This window comes from Thunnus albacares, chromosome 18 (assembly GCF_914725855.1).
Source record: "Thunnus albacares chromosome 18, fThuAlb1.1, whole genome shotgun sequence".
Classification (NCBI taxonomy): domain Eukaryota; kingdom Metazoa; phylum Chordata; class Actinopteri; order Scombriformes; family Scombridae; genus Thunnus; species Thunnus albacares.
The window spans coordinates 15,263,704-15,283,252 of NC_058123.1; the positions used below are offsets into that span (position 1 = coordinate 15,263,704).

General features: G+C 40.4%; 2 protein-coding genes across 4 annotated transcripts; one reads left to right on the top strand and one right to left on the bottom strand.

Moving 5' to 3' along the window:
• The first annotated feature begins 1,217 nt into the window (after positions 1-1,217).
• On the top strand, positions 1,218-15,722 carry nup155 (nucleoporin 155). Of its 3 annotated transcripts, none has more exons than XM_044333997.1 (34): positions 1,218-1,431; positions 1,930-2,096; positions 3,148-3,285; positions 3,459-3,555; positions 3,749-3,819; positions 3,904-3,996; positions 4,669-4,932; positions 5,016-5,089; positions 5,216-5,307; positions 5,426-5,523; positions 5,623-5,790; positions 5,962-6,062; positions 6,308-6,478; positions 6,607-6,717; positions 6,861-6,955; positions 7,047-7,132; positions 7,349-7,490; positions 7,642-7,708; positions 7,823-7,938; positions 8,371-8,474; positions 8,715-8,848; positions 9,034-9,225; positions 9,515-9,653; positions 9,731-9,866; positions 9,967-10,120; positions 10,213-10,317; positions 11,161-11,315; positions 11,554-11,683; positions 11,770-11,883; positions 12,001-12,121; positions 12,227-12,337; positions 12,706-12,842; positions 12,968-13,074; positions 14,130-15,722. In XM_044333997.1, exons 2-34 carry the CDS (start codon positions 1,955-1,957, stop codon positions 14,266-14,268), a joined length of 4,104 nt encoding a protein of 1,367 aa, XP_044189932.1. In that variant the 5' UTR covers positions 1,218-1,431; positions 1,930-1,954; the 3' UTR covers positions 14,269-15,722. The 3 variants fall into 3 exon arrangements, with proteins under 3 accessions (XP_044189932.1, XP_044189933.1, XP_044189934.1); XM_044333998.1 differs by having other exon boundaries at positions 1,218-1,375; XM_044333999.1 differs by lacking the exon at positions 1,218-1,431 and adding an exon at positions 1,824-1,845.
• Positions 15,723-16,985: 1,263 nt separating this feature from the next.
• Positions 16,986-18,125, bottom strand: LOC122968995 (rhodopsin). The gene has a single exon (XM_044334558.1). The coding sequence runs from the start codon at positions 18,123-18,125 to the stop codon at positions 16,986-16,988; it is 1,140 nt and encodes a 379-aa protein (XP_044190493.1).
• Positions 18,126-19,549: the final 1,424 nt, after the last annotated feature.

The following is a 19,549-nucleotide window of genomic DNA, read 5'->3' on the forward strand; positions in this document are numbered from 1 at the left end:
ATTCTGACAGGAAATGTTCATCCTAAGTGTACACTGTTGCAGGCACCACATGTACTGGACTGACCTTTTCTGTGTAAATGAATAATGTGATGCAATCAAGCCGATCAGGACTCCTTTTAACAGGAATGCTCATCTCTGCTAGTATGATCCTGTGTGTTTTTTCTGTCTCAGATCTATATGAGCATTACCAAAACCTGAAACCAGCTTATGTGTATTTCTGGTAACCTGAGGCCTCATTACAGAAACTTCCTTACTCTCAAATCCGTTCAGTTTAGGATGACAATTAGGATTTTCGGTATTACAGAAACATGTTTACTAACCGCATTCAGGAAAAAACCCTATCTTGGGATAGAAATTTAGCTATGACGGAACCATCCTAACTGAAGAATTTCCTAAGTTAGGAGGGCATAGACCCTGTCCTAAATTAAAAAATAACTGCCAAATATGGCAGCACCACTGGTGTTAAGCCTGTATGGCATTGACAATGAAGCTAGGGAACATGAACACCGAAATATTATGATTGAAAGGCTACTCACACCGTATGATGACACTTTAAATTTCTTGGACTGCGTCATATATCGGCTGTCAAGACAATTAATTTTGATTTTGATGGACGTGCTTCGTCCAGCTCTGTAGAGGCCTGAGACAAGGAGGCTCTGCCTGTCAGTGGTCGTACAGATCACAAGTGCGCTTTATTTTTTTGCTAAGGGTCACAGAAGTCACCCATGTTATCTGTACTCTGGTGCAGATAAAAAAATCTTAAAATTATGTCACTTGGTTTTTAAGATACAGCAATAGATTTTAATATAAGCAAAAAAAATAAGTAGGGATCTCCAAACATGCACATTTACAGTAGTATTTCTAGCTTTTAACAAAATCCGATTGGTCTTACACATAATATGTCTTTTTAAGGGGAAGCGCATTTTTATTTTATTTTTTCAGCTGAAATGATAAACACCAACTGGGTATTATTTATAATTAAAAATGTATACATTCTATTGGATGATGTAAGAACGGAAATGTATGTTTTTGTGTAATACTTCTCTACAAGGAAACTGGTTCAGTTGAATTCCTCTTTTTATTTCAATCATTTGTATTGATTTATTTTTAATATATTATTTAAGTACTTTAGTTTATGTATCTGTTTATATTTGCATTTCTGTATGGCGAATATTTCAGATAAAATTGACCTGTGGATGGCAGCACTAAGCTTTACTGTCTAGTGTGCGAAAACCTAGAGAGGCCACGGAGAAGAAGACAATCCACCGGAAGAAAACCTTTCGCCTCAGCACTATACATTCATGGTAGCATGAGGTTGGCGGGCTGCTACTTCTGAGTGCGCTGGATGTATTTTTTCAACTTTACTGCTGAACTGGTGAACAAAACTTTGTAGCCTAATAACTCACTACCACGCGGACTCATTTCAGTCGGGTAAAGCCACAAATTCAGTTTAAAATACGTTATTTCACACTTAGCTAGCTTTTAGCTTGCATGCTAAGTAATACGATTTTAATGCTAGCAGACAGCTAACCAGTGTGCAATAGTATTTTATTTTATCTTTCACACTCCTTGTACAGTTATTTGTGTTATAATATTAACGTATTGTAAATAAAGTTAAAGAAAAATCAAGTTTTTAACGGTACCCGTCCTACTCTGCCTCTGATTGGCTTACCCTGATATTCTTACCCTAAGCCTAACCAATCACTCCTGATGCCTAAACCTAACAAACGAAGGAAACGAGTACTAGCCAATCAGAGGCGGAGTAGGGCGGGTCATGACAAAAAATTGGCAACCGGTGTTTTGCTAGCTTGCTAACGTTGGCCAGGCGCTGAATTTTAGAAACATGTAAGTTGGTCTGACACTGGCAGCGTATCTGTCCGTCGTTTATGTAGGACATCTCAGCTATCTTTCTACCCGCTTTCTCCTTAGATACGTTAGTGGAGGGAGCCCAATCATGCCGTCCAGTGCTGGACCCAGCAGCCCGGCAGCTGCACTCGCCGAAGCGCTGGAAAACTCTTCCCGTCTGATTGACAGACACCTGCAGGATGACCGTTGCTTTCCTGACCTGTCAGAGCTGCTCAACGTCCCTTCTCACAGTAAGTCATGGGGATAGATGGAGCTGAGGGGAGAAAGACTAAACATTAGCTGTCAAAAGTTTCTGTTTACACTGAGGCTGTCATGCCAAACCACAAATGGTAGGGTAAAGTAGGAGTTTGGACGATGTTTATAAAAGCAAATATCGCAAAAGGTTTTCACCAAGAACATTGATACTGATATTAGAGTCGCTCTTGGTGCTTTCAAATGTCGTTTACACAAATATATGCACACAAGAAAGATGTGAGAAGTGATTCTTAGTAATGTGTAACCTAATGTGATAGTGGAAAGGGGAGAGGCATTTACAGTCAGAGCTACATCATGTGGTTGTCTTACAACTATGAGGTTTTCAGTCCCAGACAAAATATTGTGATGTGACATGGCTCAAAGGAAACTTTAAAACTGCAAACTAATTCAAAATATTTTGATGAAAATCACACACATCATGTGATGACAAGACTCTGATATGTAATCATGTCAATTTTTCACTCTATGGTGAAAAGAGGGGACCAGAGACTTCCCAAATTTATTTACACAAATCTGGTGTCTTCCACAAATCTGTTTCCCTCTTGACAATACCAGTTCTCTGGTATTTCTGCCGCTAAATAAATTCCCTCCAGAATAGACCACAGTATGATAAAAATGGTTCATAAGGTGTGTAAATGGCATATAAAAATGAAGAATCAAGATGGTTAACAAGTTTTCTATCTGAGGTTATATTGGTGCTGTGGAACATATTTCAACTGATTGAAAACAGTCTGTCTATATTAATATAGACTGACTGAATTTATTAAATTTTAGAAATGCCTCTCTAAAATTGTTTAAACTAAAACAGAAAATTATAAACCTCGCGACTATAAGATTTATTACAGTGTTGTTGTATCAGACTACATTAGTCATAGCTGGATGTACCTTATAAACTTGCAACTGTGTGTTACCCTTTCATGTTTCACATAGTGATATGATTGAAATACAAAATTTGGCACCAAACTGCTGAGTCTGAGCATAGTGCATAATCAGTCCTCTTTGTGTTTTTGTTGTTTGTGTTGTTAGATATGCCGTCCCTCTCTGGTGTGTCGGACATGGACTATCCCCTCCAGGGACCGGGTTTACTCAGTGTGCCAAACCTCCCAGAGCTCAGTGCAGTCCGCAGAGTCCCTCTGCCACCGGAGCTGGTGGAGCGGTTCAGCTGTATCCTTTTGTTAGAAAAACTAATCCAGTGCTTTAGATTGACCCCGAGGTTTCCATCAAATATACAGTGAAAATGCAAAGTTGATTGCTCCTGTCTTTGTAGTTGACACATAGATTTCTTTTTAGCAAAAGGACATGCCCAAGTAATGAGTTTCAACTTAACAGTTTTACAGATATGCAGTGTAATTGCATGATGGGAGTGTTTCCTGAGCTTTGTCGAGCATGGCTTGCTATTGACAACGACTTATTCATGTGGAATTATGAAGACGGGTGAGTATTTAGATTATGTGGAACTTGCTGACAATGACCATGATAAACAGTATAGGTAACCATCTAAAGTACACTCACAGTGCATTTAAATGTATTATTAATGTTCTTATTTTTTGCTTAATATTGTGAATTTCATTTGATGACAAACCTTGAAATGAAGACAGTTATGTATTTTCTGCTGTATTCTTTGCAGAGGAGATGTAATCTACTTTGACGGCCTTATTGAAACTATTCTCGCAGTCGGTCTTGTGAAACCTAAACAAGGTATGTGGAAACACTTGAACTCACCCTTCAATTTATTTCTTCTTTTGTTCTAGTAATGTTTATTATTTGTATTTCTCTTCCCAGGGATTTTACAGCCACACATTCACTACCTCTTAGTATTGGCCACTTCTGTGGATGTAGTGATTCTGGGGCTGAGCTTCCACAAGGGTCAAACCGGTGAGTCTCTCCTGCAACTCAATCACAGCGACACTGCATTTGAGTTGTTCCCTTTTCACTTTTGATTTTGTAGATGCCGGCAAATAATCTTGTTCTGAAGGTTCTCTATTTTCAAATGAATTGAAATGTTAGCCTTAAGAGTCCTCTGGGGTATCCTGTTAAAAATAATCATATGTTGCTGTACAATAAATTTGTCTAACTGCTTTAAAGCTGCAGGAGGCATGCAAAATATGACCGTTCACAGGAATAAATGAGATACATTTATGTTTACATAATCAAACATGTACAAACAAGTACCGGATATTCATCAGCAATGCTAATATGCAAGTTTAGGACAGCTGCTGTACCAACGTGTACATGATGACTAAAATGTACATTTTGTTTTCCAAATAAAATACCCCTTTGCATTTGAAATCTGTGAAAGTCTGTGAAGTCATCATGAGTAAAGACTCAACATGTTTTGAGCATATTTGTCTCTGTATGTACCTATTTTCACCCAAACCCAGAGGATCATGTTACAATACATAAATGAATGCATTGCCTTGGTACTTGTATAAAAATCGGCATGGAATATGGACAGAACTTGTGTATTTGTTTCCAACAGTGTTATTAATAATATACACTTGTATTGATTTATTATGGTCATTTTTGTGTGTCTCTGTTTTGTCATAGGGTTGAATGACAGCATGTCTGGAGGGATGCAGCTGCTTCCAGACCCCCTCTTCTCAATCCCGACAGACAACACCTACATCCAGTCCATCACTTCCACAGACCTGGGTCGCATCTTTATGGCAGGAAAGGACGGCTGCCTCTATGAGATAGCTTACCAAGCTGAAGCAGGCTGGCTGAGCCAGCGCTGCAGAAAAATCAACCACTCCAAAAGCTCACTGTCCTTCCTCATCCCCTCTGTGCTCCAGTTCTCCTTCTCTGAAGATGGTAAGAAAAGGGGACACATTTGTGGGGGAAAAGGTGTCCTAGATCTGATTAAACTTAACTTTTGTCGTCCTTGTGCTCTACAGACCCCATTATGCAGATCGCTGTCGACAACTCCCGCAACATCCTTTACACACGCTCAGAGAAAGGTGTCCTGCAGGTATGATGTTTATTTAGATATATCAATTTTTCATACTTTCACATCATTTCTGATAAGCAAGGAAACTGACAAATTTGTGGTGATTGTCAGTGTGCTGAAATAATTAACAGTTTGGCTGTTTTTCAGGTGTATGACCTGGGTGCTGACGGGCAGGGGATGAGTCGTGTGGCAACAATGTCTCAGAGCACCATTGTTGCGGCTGCTGGAAACATCGCCAGGTATGTCTGGGTTTGTTGAACATCAAACATTTTTCCTTCACATTTCTCATTAATTCTCCTAGGAGAATACAAAAACTATTTTTTTTTCTGTCTCTTTGAAACTCTCCTCCCTTTGCAGGACAATTGATCGTTCTGTCTTCAAACCTATTGTCCAGATCTCTGTGATTGACAGATCTGAGTCTTCAGACTGTCACCTGCTCGCTGTCACTCATGCAGGTAAAGATGACCAAACAGTGGTAAAGATGAGCAGAATAGTAGGATACATGTAGGGTAACATTTCCCTTATTTATGCCTGTACATATTCTGTTTCTGTAGGTGTGCGTCTCTACTTCAGTACTACACCTTTTGCCCCTCCACACCAGAAGCATGTGGCAGTTCGACCAAGCCTGGTAGCTTTGGTTCATGTCCGTCTGCCTCCGGGGTTTTCTGCATCTTCTACCCTGCAGAAACCTGCAAAGGTGCACAAGGCACTACACAGCAAAGGTAAAAAAAAAATATCCTCTGCTACTCTTTAATTGTTTACCAGACAAACCCAATGGGCATCAAATCCAAAGTAGTGTTATGATCAGCTGATGTACAGGACCACAATTGGCAAGAATGCAGAATTTGCCTTTAATGACTTTCTCTTGTCTTTTCTTCGTCTAAATGTTGCAGGTGTTCTTTTAATGGCTGCTTCTGAGACTGAGGACAGTGAAGTTCTGTGGTGCATCAACCATGACTCCTTCCCCTTCAAAAAGCCCTTGATGGAGACTCAGGTCAGCACACAAGAGGTGTAAAGGAAGTAGATCAGATCAGTCAGTTTAGGTTTCCATTATGTGCTCCTCTGTAGTGCAGTTTCTGTATACAAGTGCTGTTTGGACAGAAACATTAGCATTTTTCCTCACTATGTCAGATAACAACTGATATACAGTACAGAGCATGGAGTTATTTAGATTCTAAATGACTGATGGCTGATAGAAACTCTTCATCATGTCTCTCTTTCGTCTGTGTTGTGTTGCAGATGATGTCTAATGTCGATGGACACTCTTGGGCTCTTTGTGCCCTTAATGAGGAGAGGCCAATCAAGATTTTTACTCCTCTGAACAAGGAACAAATCCCCATCACTGATTCACCTGTGGTGGTCCAGCAGCACAATGTCCCTCCACAGAAGTTTGTCCTTCTTTCTGCAAAGGTTAAAAGTGCTTTCATGACTCATCACATGTAGCTACTGTGTCGCTACCAGTGCTCAGTCTTGTTATAGTGTGACAAAACATTGTCATAATTTTGCATACTAAGTGAAGACTTCTTGCTGTTGTGTAGGGGAGTCACATCTTCCAGAAACTGCGGCCAGTAGACCAGCTCCGTCACCTGCTGGTGAGCTGTGCTGGAGGAGAAAGTGAAGAGATAGAACGCTTCTACAAGCTGCACAGGGTACAAATCATGATATTCTAATATTTTATATATAGCCATATCATGGCCTGCAGCCTCAGACCAGTGTGCAGGCAAGTTACACACACACACACACACACACACACTCATCTATTTGATTTGATTCAATTCTGTGCTCTGTACAGGAGGAGCAGGCGTGTGCCACAGCATTGATCCTGGCTTGTTCCATCGCTGCTTGTGACAGAGAGGTTTCACAGTGGGCCACCAGAGCCTTCTTCAGGTCAGATAACACTGTTTATACATGGACAGATTAACACATATTCACACTGTACACAAACTAAAAACAGGTCCTCTGTTAATGTTGTGATCAGATATGGAGGAGAAGCACAGATGAGATTCCCTGCAGCCATGACATCTCCCAGTACTGTAGGACCTGTGATGAGCTCTCCAGCACCAGGTATATGATCATTAGATACTGTCCACTCCTGTGAATGTATGTATGTATGTGTGTGTGAGGAGGTAGAAATAAACTGGACGACTTAAACTCCTGTGACATCTTACGTTGGATATATCAATAAAATGTAATATTAAAACATCTCGGGCATCACATTTGATAATACTGTCATAAAATACATGTTTAAACTATTATAATTTCTGTTATCCTCCCCACCAGGCATCATGCCTCCAGCTTTGGCCACTCCTTTCACACCAATGCCCTCTGGTTCTGCCCCCATGACACCCATGTCAGCTGGCCCAGAGGTGATTTTCTCAGGGAAACACAACGGTATCTGCATCTACTTTGCTCGCATTCTTGGGTCAGTAAATCCTGTTAGCATTTATCACATTTGACATATTTTGAATGTGTTTTTCTCAGTGAGAGCCTCATTATGTGGGTTTGGGTTCAGTCAAAGCCGTCCATACTGAAAGATTCTTCTCTCCTGTTTTCTTCTGACCTAACTCTAACAGAAATATTTGGGATGGGAGCCTTGCTGTTGAGAAAACCATTAGCAAAGGAAATCAGACTGTCAGTATTGTAAGTATGATAATAACAGCAAGTATCTATTTACAACAGTTTAAAAGTGGTCATATGTTTTTTAGAATGATGCTAGTAGTGGTTAGTCAGTGCTTTTTAATATCGTCCCTACAGCTGGAAAGCAGCGTTGGTTCATTCGATCTGGAGTCGGTCCTTCTGCAGCTTAGTGGTTTGCGGGAGTTTCTTGATAAAAACTCTCAGTTCAGTCCATCCTCTCTTGGCGGTGCAAGGTAAGAGCTCCTTCTCTTCTTGCTTATTCTTATATTGAAATAATCGGTGTGTTGATGGCTGGATAAATTCTATTAGCACATCTTTCCTAAATAGATCATCACTGGCTACAGGTTAAAAGAGTAAATCTACAATCATCACTGAATCACAAGGAACCAAACATTGCTGCTGCTCTATATTTCATTACTGCTCACACACTGCTCAGTAATGCCACCTTCAATTTTTCAAAGTAAAATGTTTTATCAACTGCAGAACACCTGCTGTGACATCAGTTGTTGGGCTGTGAGCATGAATATTTCAGTCTGTAGAGGGCAGTTTAGAAGCATGAAAGCAGAACCTGCAAAAACAGGATCCAGATCTGTATAATCTCTCTACTGTATCCAAGTCTTGTTTCCCATCCCCTCCTGAATAACATCTGCTCTGCTCCCTGTTAGCTTCAGCTCCCCAGCAAACCTGCAGCAAAGGCTGCTGGGATTTATGCGTCCTGATGGTGCCAGCTCTCAGCAGGTCCAGCAAGAGCTTCAGAGGAAATATCACAGTGAGTTATGAATGCAGTGTCCACATTGTCCTTAATTGTGTCAAGATAATCTTTTATATGAATAACATCAATGATATTTTTAATCTAAATGAATAAAGCATATATAGATATTTGATGTACCAACAAAAAGGACTGGCTTTATGTTCATCCATTATTCATTATGATTATTTTACACCTGATATCTTTATACGTTCTAATTCGTGTGACTCTGCTTCCCTCTCTGCCTCTACCTGTATCCAGCCAAGGCTCAGGTCTATGAGAAAGTGTCCCTGCAGGGCATCCAGCAGTTAGTGCATCGCTCCTATCAGACTCTGGCTCTCTGGAAGCTCCTCTGTGATCATCAGTTCAGCCTCATTATGTCTGAACTGCCAAAGGTAAGTGTGTGCACAACACTTCTCCGGCATCACGAACAGATGCTCATACATCATCACTGCAGTGTTCATCCATGTGCCTCCCTGAACGTAATAACCCCATTTTCAGCTAAAAACCTGGTGTACATTGTGAGCTCTCTTTTGTTCCGGGAGCACTAATTGCCACTTTTTTTTTCCTGTGTTTGTAGGAGTTTCAAGAGCAGATGAAGGGAGCAAGTTTTAAGGATGTAGTGATCCAGGGCAAAGAGCTGTCTGGGGCGCTCGTCACAGCACTCATTAACGTCTACATCAAAGATAATGCCTCTGTGGATGCTATCAGCAATCACCTGCGGGACATCTGCCCCCTGCTGTACAGCAGTGATGACAGCGTTTGCTCCAAGGTACATATGGTACACACAGACAGATGGTGTTTGTGGGTCCTTAAAAGTTCTTATAATATTCTAAGCTCATATATCTTAAAACCTTAAAAGGTACTAGATATGGTTAAATGTGTCTGTCTTTATTACAGCTTCAGGGTTTTTTATTGTACTTTATTGATGCACCTTTTTCACATTTCTTGTATTTCCTAAGGATAATTATTGGGGCAACAAGGACGTTAAAAGGTATTGATTCTGCCTCAGTGATTCATGTGTCTCAATACTGAATTTGCTGCTTTTGTCTCCCACTCAGGCTAATGAGTTGCTGCAGAGCTCCAAACAGATCCAGAATAAAGTAGATAAAGAAAGAACACTGAGAGAGTCTCTACGGCTCTACCAACAAATCAGCCAACACACAGACCTGCCGCTCGTCTGCTCCCAGTACAGACAAGGTAGCGATTCACAAGACGCCTCCACTTTCTCCGCTCATATAGTTGGTATGTTTACTAATGCTGTTGAACTGTTTCAGTGCGTTTCTACGAGGGAGTCCTCGAGTTGTGTCTCACAGCAGCAGACAAGAAGGATCCACAGAGACTGGGGCCCCACTTCTATAAGAACGGAGAGCCTGAGGAGGACCGAGTGGGACAGCAGGCTTTCCAGGAAAGGTAACGCAAGAAAGTATTGCAGCATAAGAATCATCATCAATCACCTGCTATTGTAGCTGGTTGTCACCAAGGTTTTTCACCCCTCCTCTCTTCACTCCAGACTTTCATGTTATAAGTGCATCACGGACACCATGCAGGAGCTGGTGAACCAGAGCAAGGCTGCACCTCAGTCCCCCAGTGTCCCAAAGCAGCCTGGGCCTCCTGTCATGACCTCTGACCCTAACATGCTCAGTAACGAAGAAGCTACAGCCCACGTGAGTGAGAAGGGGACAGTTGATGCATATTTCTTGCTACAGCAGTGTATATGATCTGCATTCATAATGAAAATCTGTTGTCTCTCTTGTAGTTTGAGCAGATGCTCGGTCTGGCCCAGAGGTCTCAGGACGAGCTGTTTCACATCGCTCTGTACAACTGGCTGATCCAGGCCGACCTGACTGACAAGCTGCTAGAGGTAGTGTGTCCAAGCTTTTGTTTTTATCTGTTTTCACTTGAAACTACCATCTTGTTGTAATTCATGTCTGTGCAGATTCTATATCTAAGGCTTTTTATTTTCATTGTTTTCTTGTTTGTAGAGAAAAATACACAGTTTTGTAAATCAAACACACCAGTTTTAACTGATTTTTAATTCAGATTTTATAGCCTCTCACACCCAAAAGTGAGAGGAGAGACTTTGTAGAAAAAGTACCCTCAGGGTAATAAAAGTAACTGCTGTGGGGTCAGTATGCTTCAGTCAAATCAGATGATCAAACAGTGTCTTAAACCCCCCTCTCCCCCCTACTCCTCTCCAGCATTAGAATTGGCAAGAATGAGTCAGACAATTTCTTTAACTTCCCAGAACCCACTATAACGACCCCTTTGGTGTACAGAGGTGAGGAAGTAGTCAGGATTTTAACATCTCTATTAACGGCCCTTTTTAAATTCTCACATAATTACTCACCTTCTGCATGAACAACCCCAGTGCAACAGTAAATGCCTTTGAGGACAAATGGTCTGGAAGATTGTTATCACCGTTGTGATTATCATGTCTCGTCTCTCCCTATAATGGCAGGCTTTTCACCCAACCTTTAAAACCAGGCATTTGGAACAGCTATTAACACTTTTTCCTTCAAATGTGGTCAGACAACATGTCGTATAAACTAGTTATTTTTGAGCATATTTTCACCCTTAAAACATAGTGTTTCACCGCAAATTGTATTCTTATCACTCAGGTTTGTGGTATCGACTTTACTTTCCCAGATGTTTGCATTTTAAGATGCAAAATAAAGACAGATTTCATATGTCCTCTGTTGTCCAGGTGAATTCTCCGTACTTAGAGGAACATCTGATGCACATGATCAAACAGGATCAGAGTAAAGTGCACAATATGGACCTGCTGTGGCGCTACTATGAGAAGAACCGTAACTTTGGCAAGGCAGCTCATGTGTTGGCCCGCCTCGCTGACATGCACAGGTTTGTACACACGATAACAGGACAGTAAATTTCATTCTTAGAATATTTTCACTTAACATATATGCAAAGTTTATGAACAAGACTGTTCATAACAACACCGGCTCCTCCAGAAAACCTTTGTTACCACACGTTCTCACCACTCTTTTTCTTTCTAGTATTGTTTGAGTCAGTATTATAATTACTAACAGTTTTCTTCTATGAACATAATAAACAATCATGCCGTTCTCTGCACATTCAGCACTGAGATCTCTCTGAAGCAGCGTTTGGAGTATATCGCCCGCGCCATCCTCTCAGCTAAGAGTTCCTCCTGCATCTCAGCTCAGGCATCAGATGGAGAGTTCCTTCATGAACTAGAAGAAAAGATGGAGGTATGTGTGTGGCGATCACAGTGAAGAGAATACAAGGTGTGATTCACATATGAAATTAAGAACTCCCTCCTTTGCCTTCCTCCTAGCTTGTGCGTATCCAAGTCCAGATTCAGGAGACCCTGATCAGACAGTACTCCCATCACCCCTCAGTGAAAAATGTCATCTCTCAGTTGGACTCAGAGCTCATGGACATCACCAAGGTAACAGGCGGCATCAGGACTTATAGATTATTAATAGCTATTTTTTTTGTTTTTTTTAAAAAGATTTTTTTATCGTAACAGGGAACAATTTGTTAACACTTATTTTCTTTTGTGTAGCTCTACGGGGAGTTTGCTGACCATTTTAAACTGTCTGAGTGCAAGCTGGCCATCATTCACTGTGCAGGACACTCTGACCCAATCCTAGTGCACTCTCTGTGGCAGGAAATCATGGAGAAAGGCAAGTGAAATGCCAACTACCACTGCAAAAATGTGTTGTGTTTTTTTTTTTTAAATAATGCACATTTGGATTTTAGTGCTGATTGTTTTGCATCTTGTCTCTTAGAACTGGGAGACACAGTGGTCATGAGTCCAGCAGACAGGATGAGATCCCTCAGTTTGAAACTGGTATCGCTGGGAAAGATTTACGCCGGAACGCCAAGATATTTCCCTCTTGGTAAGCATTCATACCTTCCTGCAATTACGCTCTGTTTTCCCCTCTGTAGGATTTTCCAGCTTGCTGTTTACTGTTCTGTTAACAGTAATATAATTATATTTCCCTTTTGTATAATTGATGTAAGTATGTCTCTGTGGTGCAGGTCTGTAGGGTCATGCAGGTGCTCTAGGTGACTGCTAAATTTTCCCCCTATTACAATCAGCCTGTTCAAACTTGTCTGCTCCGTGGAGACACTGATTCATTTTATATACATCTTTGCACGCATGCTCTGAATCAATTATGTCCCACTCAAAACATATTTTCCTCAGTAATTAACATATTGGTGAGTATGCAGTGCTAACAAGGGTTGATGTTTCTGGTGATTTCAGAGTTCTTAGTGAAGTTTCTGGAGCAGGAGGTGTGTCGGCTGAACTGGGACGTAGGCTTTGTCACCTGCACCATGCAGGAGATTGGGGTACAGTTGCCACGTCTTTTGGAGGTCTATGACCAGCTCTTCAAAACTCGGGTACAGATAGAATATCATGTTTCATCAATACATTAATTTTTTTCAGCTTTGTTAAAGCTTTTATGATGAGGACTAAGTTGTCTCATCTAATCCATCAACCTGCCTTGTTTCCTTTTCACCTGTAGGATCCCTGCTGGCAGCGGCTGAAGAAACCTCTGCACTTGGTGGAGTGTATCCACGTGCTTCTGTTAGGATACGTGGAGGACCCCAGCAGAGTACCAACCTATGACAGGTAATCACTGTCTGAGTAGCTGTTCAGCCGCTGGCCTGTAGTGGGCACTGCAGTGTTGGCTTTGTTTTGACAGAGACATTAGCACAAGTATAAGGTCCTTGGTTAAAATCCCTTTGACAACTAATGCCTACCAACTTAGATAAAATCCTAAACTGTAATTGTAAATTGTGGTGTTGAATGAAAACTGCTTCAATAACATAGTCAGTATGATGAGAACAGAGAGCATTTGGAGTAGCAGTATCAAAGGCAGAAGGTTCAAATTGCATTTTGGAGATAATTTCCACCCGAAATACTCTACATAGTCTTTTTGAACAGGCCTGATGATAAATCTGAGTTACTGATCTTTTTCAAAAATGTTTTATTGTGACTACATGTAGCTTTATGTAAAATACATGTAATTAAAAAGAAAATATTTTATTTATTTATTGGGATCCCCGTTAGCCAATATCAAGGTATCAACTACTCTTCCCATGTTCCACATGAGTAAACATTACATCATAATGCAAAACAATATTGTAATAAAATTCAATGTAAAAGGGAACAAAAAACAAATAAAACAAAAAAAGAAGTGAATATGAAATAGGTTTGAATCTGCAATGAGAGCAGCAATATTATAATTGACAATGCAGTGAGTGGCTTTTTAGCTGTTCCTGGGCCACACATAATGTCTGTCAATCACTTTAGTGCTGGCAAGCTACACATGACTGTCAACAGCAGCTACATTCAGGGTGTCAAAGACACATGAATGACAGAAACTAATACAAAACCTTATTTCGCTTAATTTTGTCCAAGCTTGATGGTTTTTATGTCATAATTTTCTCTCTGTGAGGTCAGATAGCTTTGGGTCAGAACAACTAGTCACAGGGGGTCCTTGTTTAACATAAACTGCTGTTTGTTTTTTTTAATTGTGAAACACAATAACTGGACATTAAATCTGTGTGAAAGTTGATAAAGTGAAACCAGTGAGCTCAGAGCAAGGTGCCCAGTCTGGGACTGAAACTATCAAAACCTGCAATAAACCTTTAGTAAAGTTGATTGCTATCCCTCCGTTTTAGGCGCCGATTCACTAACGTGTGTCTGGATAACATCTGCGGATACCTTGTGGAGCTGCAGTCTCTGAGCCCCAACTCGGCCCTTCAACAGACTATTGGCAACTTCAAGTCGCTGCAGTCGAAGCTGGACAAACTCCACTGATGTCGCTAGTAATGTTTTTTCATCAGGACAACGGACAGGTGACCTCTGGATCTTGCACTGTTGCCTTAATTAAACAGCTGATTAAAAGTGTGATTATCGGCAAGCACAGCACATTGATCTTTGTACAGGCCTTTTTTCACCAAATGCATTTTGACATGTTACAGTAGGGAAATTCTTAAGATAACTGGTTTCAGGATCCTGGTATTGTGCATGCTGGCTCACTGTCCCAATAAGTCATGACTTACTGGGACACCTGAATAGAACTGAGGCCTTGTTAATGTTATTAGTAACACCTGTGCTTTTCAAAATGTGTGCTGTGAAAAAGGCCTCTTCCACAGTACAGTTTGCCTCTTTTTCTCCTATTTAGTCTGTTGTGTGACAGCCTGGTGTGCGCTGTGTTAAGGGACAGTGAAAGTATGATGACCGTAAAGACAAGGGAGGCCGAACAGACAAGTTTTATAACTTATTTAATGCATTTTGTTCTAAAGTCTAAACATTATGCTGTAATATGACTTTCAAAAGCAAGACACAGTTGGTAGTTTGCATTGTGTGCAAACAGCTGTGTCAGATAAAAATGACAGGATATTTGAGTTACATGTGTTTATAAGAACATGAAATCAGACTTCTTGCTCTGAATTTTACAAGTCAGTTTTCTTATATGGAAAATGCACTTAATAATGATTGATTTGGGGATATATTGATATGAATACACTTGGTAAATCTTTGACTAAAGACTTTCTTTTTTCATCACAGGGGAATGATTTTTATTGTTCTACGTTTCACTCCAAACAAACAGTTCAGTGTCGGATGTTGTAATTATGTACATAAACTTGGCCATGATGTCGTCTCTTCTGCCAGGGTCATTCACACATTTAAACTTTATTTTCATGTGTATTTACATTTAACATTTTCTACTTGGCTGATAAGTTTAACAGTTCAGTTGTGTGTATGAGTGCTTTGATGATTGTTTTGAATGTAGAACAATTAATTTTAACGGTGCTGTTCACAGTGCTTCACTAAATACTTTTGGCCTGCATAGAGGAAAAAAAATTCATAAAACTTTTTTATAAAGAAATAAAACGTGTCATTGCTTTTCTGTATGAGGATGTTTTGAATACACTACACAAACTAGTTGTTACCCACAAACCAAACCGGTGTCCTTCGTTCAAGTAGTTTGGTGTTAGATTTCATAAATGATTTTCAGCAGGAAGCAGCTTTAAATTGCTGTGGTTTTATAATGTGACCCTGCAAAGGGGGTCAATAATAAACTTAATGACGTGACTGTTTGTGTTTATGTAATTACCCTCAATTAAAAATGGCACTCAGGACTTCTTACAGTCATCAGCAACAGGGCAATAATTGCTAAAGGTCTTTTCCTCTAATTAGCTGTGCACTCTAGTACACAATTATGTTTAATGTTCAGCCTTATGAAAAATAAAATCATTTTGACTTGATGCTGGGTTTATTTTTCTCTTAATGTCAAGAGACAAGTCAGCACTCCTTCACAACTGCGGATAAATTATTCCACACATATTTACCATGTAAAACTAATACAGTCAGTGAACAGTCCCACACCTCCCATCAAATCAAAATGGCTTTTGCATCTTCATAATTTCATAGACTTCTGACTGATTCCATCACGTTATATTCCACTTAACACTCTCTTAACAAGAAATACACATGTTTGTGTTAAAAACCTGTGGCTAGAATAAATTTGTGCTTTTAGAATCTGCAGTGTGAGCAGCAACATTATATACTATCTTACTTTTTTGCTTCAGAAATATATATATATATATATTAATCTTTACTTTACATAGTACTTCTCAAAATAGAGCTACAATGTATTTCTTAGTTAAGTAAAAGACTGAAAAGAAATGCTATGTAAAAGGAGAAACTAAATATGAATGTATATATTACCTATAAAGGTAAGATGCAGTCCATGTCATGAAAACAACAGATGAAGTAAGTATTTTAATAAGAATAACAATGCCTTCTGATTAGGTTTAACACAATATTTAAAAGAAAATATAGACTGAAATGGGCCTGGAATCAAGAAACTGGTTGTTTCAAAGCTGTGAAGCCCTGACAAGATCTCTGACACTTCAACTGTCAGGATGTCCCAGGGATCACATTTAGTCGTATCTCTGGGCTGTGCAAAGCTTTCACGGTATTTGCTTAAAATGAGTTCTGTCTGTGCTTCTCTATCAATTCTGAGAAACTTAAACAACTCAACACAAACAACTCTTGAGAAAGCAGACACCAGATGCAGAAGGGTGAACAAAATTAACAGTTATATCAAAGAAAAACTTGGAAAATGTAATGATTAGTAGACACTGTGCTGATGTTTTACACTTTATCCACAAGTTCAGCTCTTCTAGTTTCTTGTACAAGCAATGGATGCTTTAAAAAAAATCACAGGCCAATTCTGACAGATTTGAATGAAGTGTTAAGTGGAGCGGTAGCAACAAATGTGGAAGAATAAACAATGATGCAGTACCACAGATAATGTGTTTGACAGCTGAATAAAAATATAACTTGGGAGGAAAATATGTGGATATGAGACCACTTGAAATTAGATTTGAACACAGTACAGTGAAGATCAGGTCTTCCAAAACCAGATTACATATACATAACCACATACTGAGTCCAATAGTAAAAACTGCATGTGATGTACACAAAAGACAACAAATGAACTGAGAGAATGTCAGAGTCCATTTCTACCTTTTGCACGAGAAAGAAAGCTTTTTCACTCCGTGCAGGAATATGTAGGGGATGATGCAGGTGTAGGAGGCACCAACATAGCTTGCCACCTCCACCACTATCGATGAGGTGTGGATGCTGTTGGCGATGCGCAGAACCAGATGAGTCAGCCAGCAGACCAGGAACACGCTGGCTACAGCCACCACACTCTTGGCTGCCCTTACCTGAGTGCTTGAGCTTGGACTGGGTTTAGCTGGAATCTGGCTGGGCCTTGAAAGAATTGGCGGATCTCCAACTCTGCTGTCTGTGTTTGCTTCTGTGTTTACGGGAGAGCTGTGACCTGACAGCCCTGCGTTTGTGCAGGAAGAAGCAGGCACGGCTCTATAAATGGTGGTTAAAGATGCAGAATCGTTTTGATCTTTTGAGGTGCCTGATCCAGAAACAGTGCTGACCGCTATCTCATCATTTCTTTTTTCAAGACCTTTGTTTTCATCCTTAACCATTTCCTTGGTGGTCTCAGAGTTATGACCTCTTATGCGCTGCTGGTTTTGAAGCAGAGTAATGACAATTTGGGCACTGGCAAATACAATCCCAGCAACAGGGAGTGCATTAGCCAGGGTGAGATAAAAGATCTCATAGGTGTGTTTGGTGAACGCATTAGGGAAGACATCTAGGCAGTCTTCATGACTCTCATTTGTCGCCTCCACTACAACAAAGAAAAAGTGCGGTATGCTGAAGACCACAGCCACAGTCCAGCTCCCAGCCAGCAGACAGGCCACCAGACACAGGCTGTCCAGCCGCACCGGTGCACCGCCATGTTTCAGGGAGCCGACCAGTTTCTGGTGCCAGAAAGCACTGATGAAGAAGGTTGTGTAGATGCTGCTGGTTTCAGACAGGTCAGCACAAAAACGAAACACGCCACAGTAGGTTTCCCCCAGGAACCACCGTCCAGCAAAATCTGCCACGGTGTCGGGCAGGTCCACCAGGTAGTTGGTGATGAGGTTGGAAACCGCAAGGTTGATGAAGAGGACCTCACTGGTGCGGATCCCAGATTTCTGCCTGGGTAGGGAGTGTATGGCCAATAATTTGTTTCCCACGATCCCTGACAGAAACATGAATGCTCTGATGATGGATTCAATCAACTCATCTGCATCCATCGTTTCACAAGATCAGGTGACGACTTCCCTTAATCTTCACTCACAGATGAAAGAAGTTAAACAGCCTTCCTAGTCTCACAGTTTCTCAAGCTTGTGATGTGGGAAGGATGCTTCGCTCTTTGGACATTTATAGAGGAGGTTAAGAAGCCCAACCCAATCACAGTGTAGACATCAAACCACGTCTAACCATTTTGTTTTCCCTCATGGAGACTTTATCATGTAGTCCCACTGAGACTACATAGAGTCACTTCCCCAGTAGTGTATTATCTGGATGAAGAAAGAATGAGGGGAGATAAAATACAGAGCTGAATCTGAATGCCCACTAAGCAAGTTCAAGAGCAACCAGTCAAAGCTCTTAGTCTACTGATAAATTACAAATAAAATGCAAACTCAGTTATAAAAACATACAGACTCAGTGGTCTCTATACTATACTTGAATTAAGGGCAACTGGACTTGGTTGTAGATACTTGAAGACATTAAGCCTGTCATCCAAGGGGCTTCTTCAGTTCTAACTGACTGGTGGGGAGTCCCAGGTATTTAACCTCTGTGAGGTTGTTATTAAGGTCATTGATACTACTTGGTTCTGAAGAAGCCCCTTGGAAGAGAGGCGAAACGTCTACAAGCCCAGGTGCCCTCAAGTCAACCCTCCTTGGATCGTTTCTATACTTTATGACCCATTTTATATTTTCACCTTTGTTATTTCTGTGCTCCAGAACAATTCAGTTAATGCTTCTTTGCAAAATCTGACCTTAGATTTCTGCTGGAATTACTGCTTGCAGATGAGATATTAATTTTGGTTTCAACTCTCTTTTTAGTGGAGAGAAATCAACTGCACAAAGTGAGCTCCATATATTCTCCTGCAGCACCAAATTTTTACATCCCAGCGGCAACACAAATTTTGTGATTTTTAAAAAAAACTGAACTGTAGCTCACTGTATGGATGCAAGTTTTTAAGTTAAGGTGTAAAAAGTTGCTGTCTAATGCTAGCAGAACCCTTATACAGATTTTAGCTCCCAAAAATGTAGTTAACTTAAAAAAAGACAATGTTTCGACCCTACAGGGAATTGTTTGATAAAAAATTGGTAAGGTCGAAATGTTTCCTTCTTTGGTCAAGTATTTGGGAGCTAAAATCCAGTGTGATAACGCTCTACTTTTTTCTTTCAATAGCAGCTTATAAAACAGGTGGTCTGTTACTTTAAAGATGTGATCAGATCATTTTGACAATCAGACTGTGCATGATAACTTCAATGCATGACTGAGGAGGGCAAAAAAATTTGATTTGATATAAAAGAAACAAGTTTGCACTTGTTCTCTCCTTAACATTTTCCTTCTCTTTTTCCTCATTAACTTGCATGGGTTTTCATCTGGTCAGTTTTTGCCCAGCAGCCACCAAATTTCATGTGCTACCTCAGGCAATGCCACC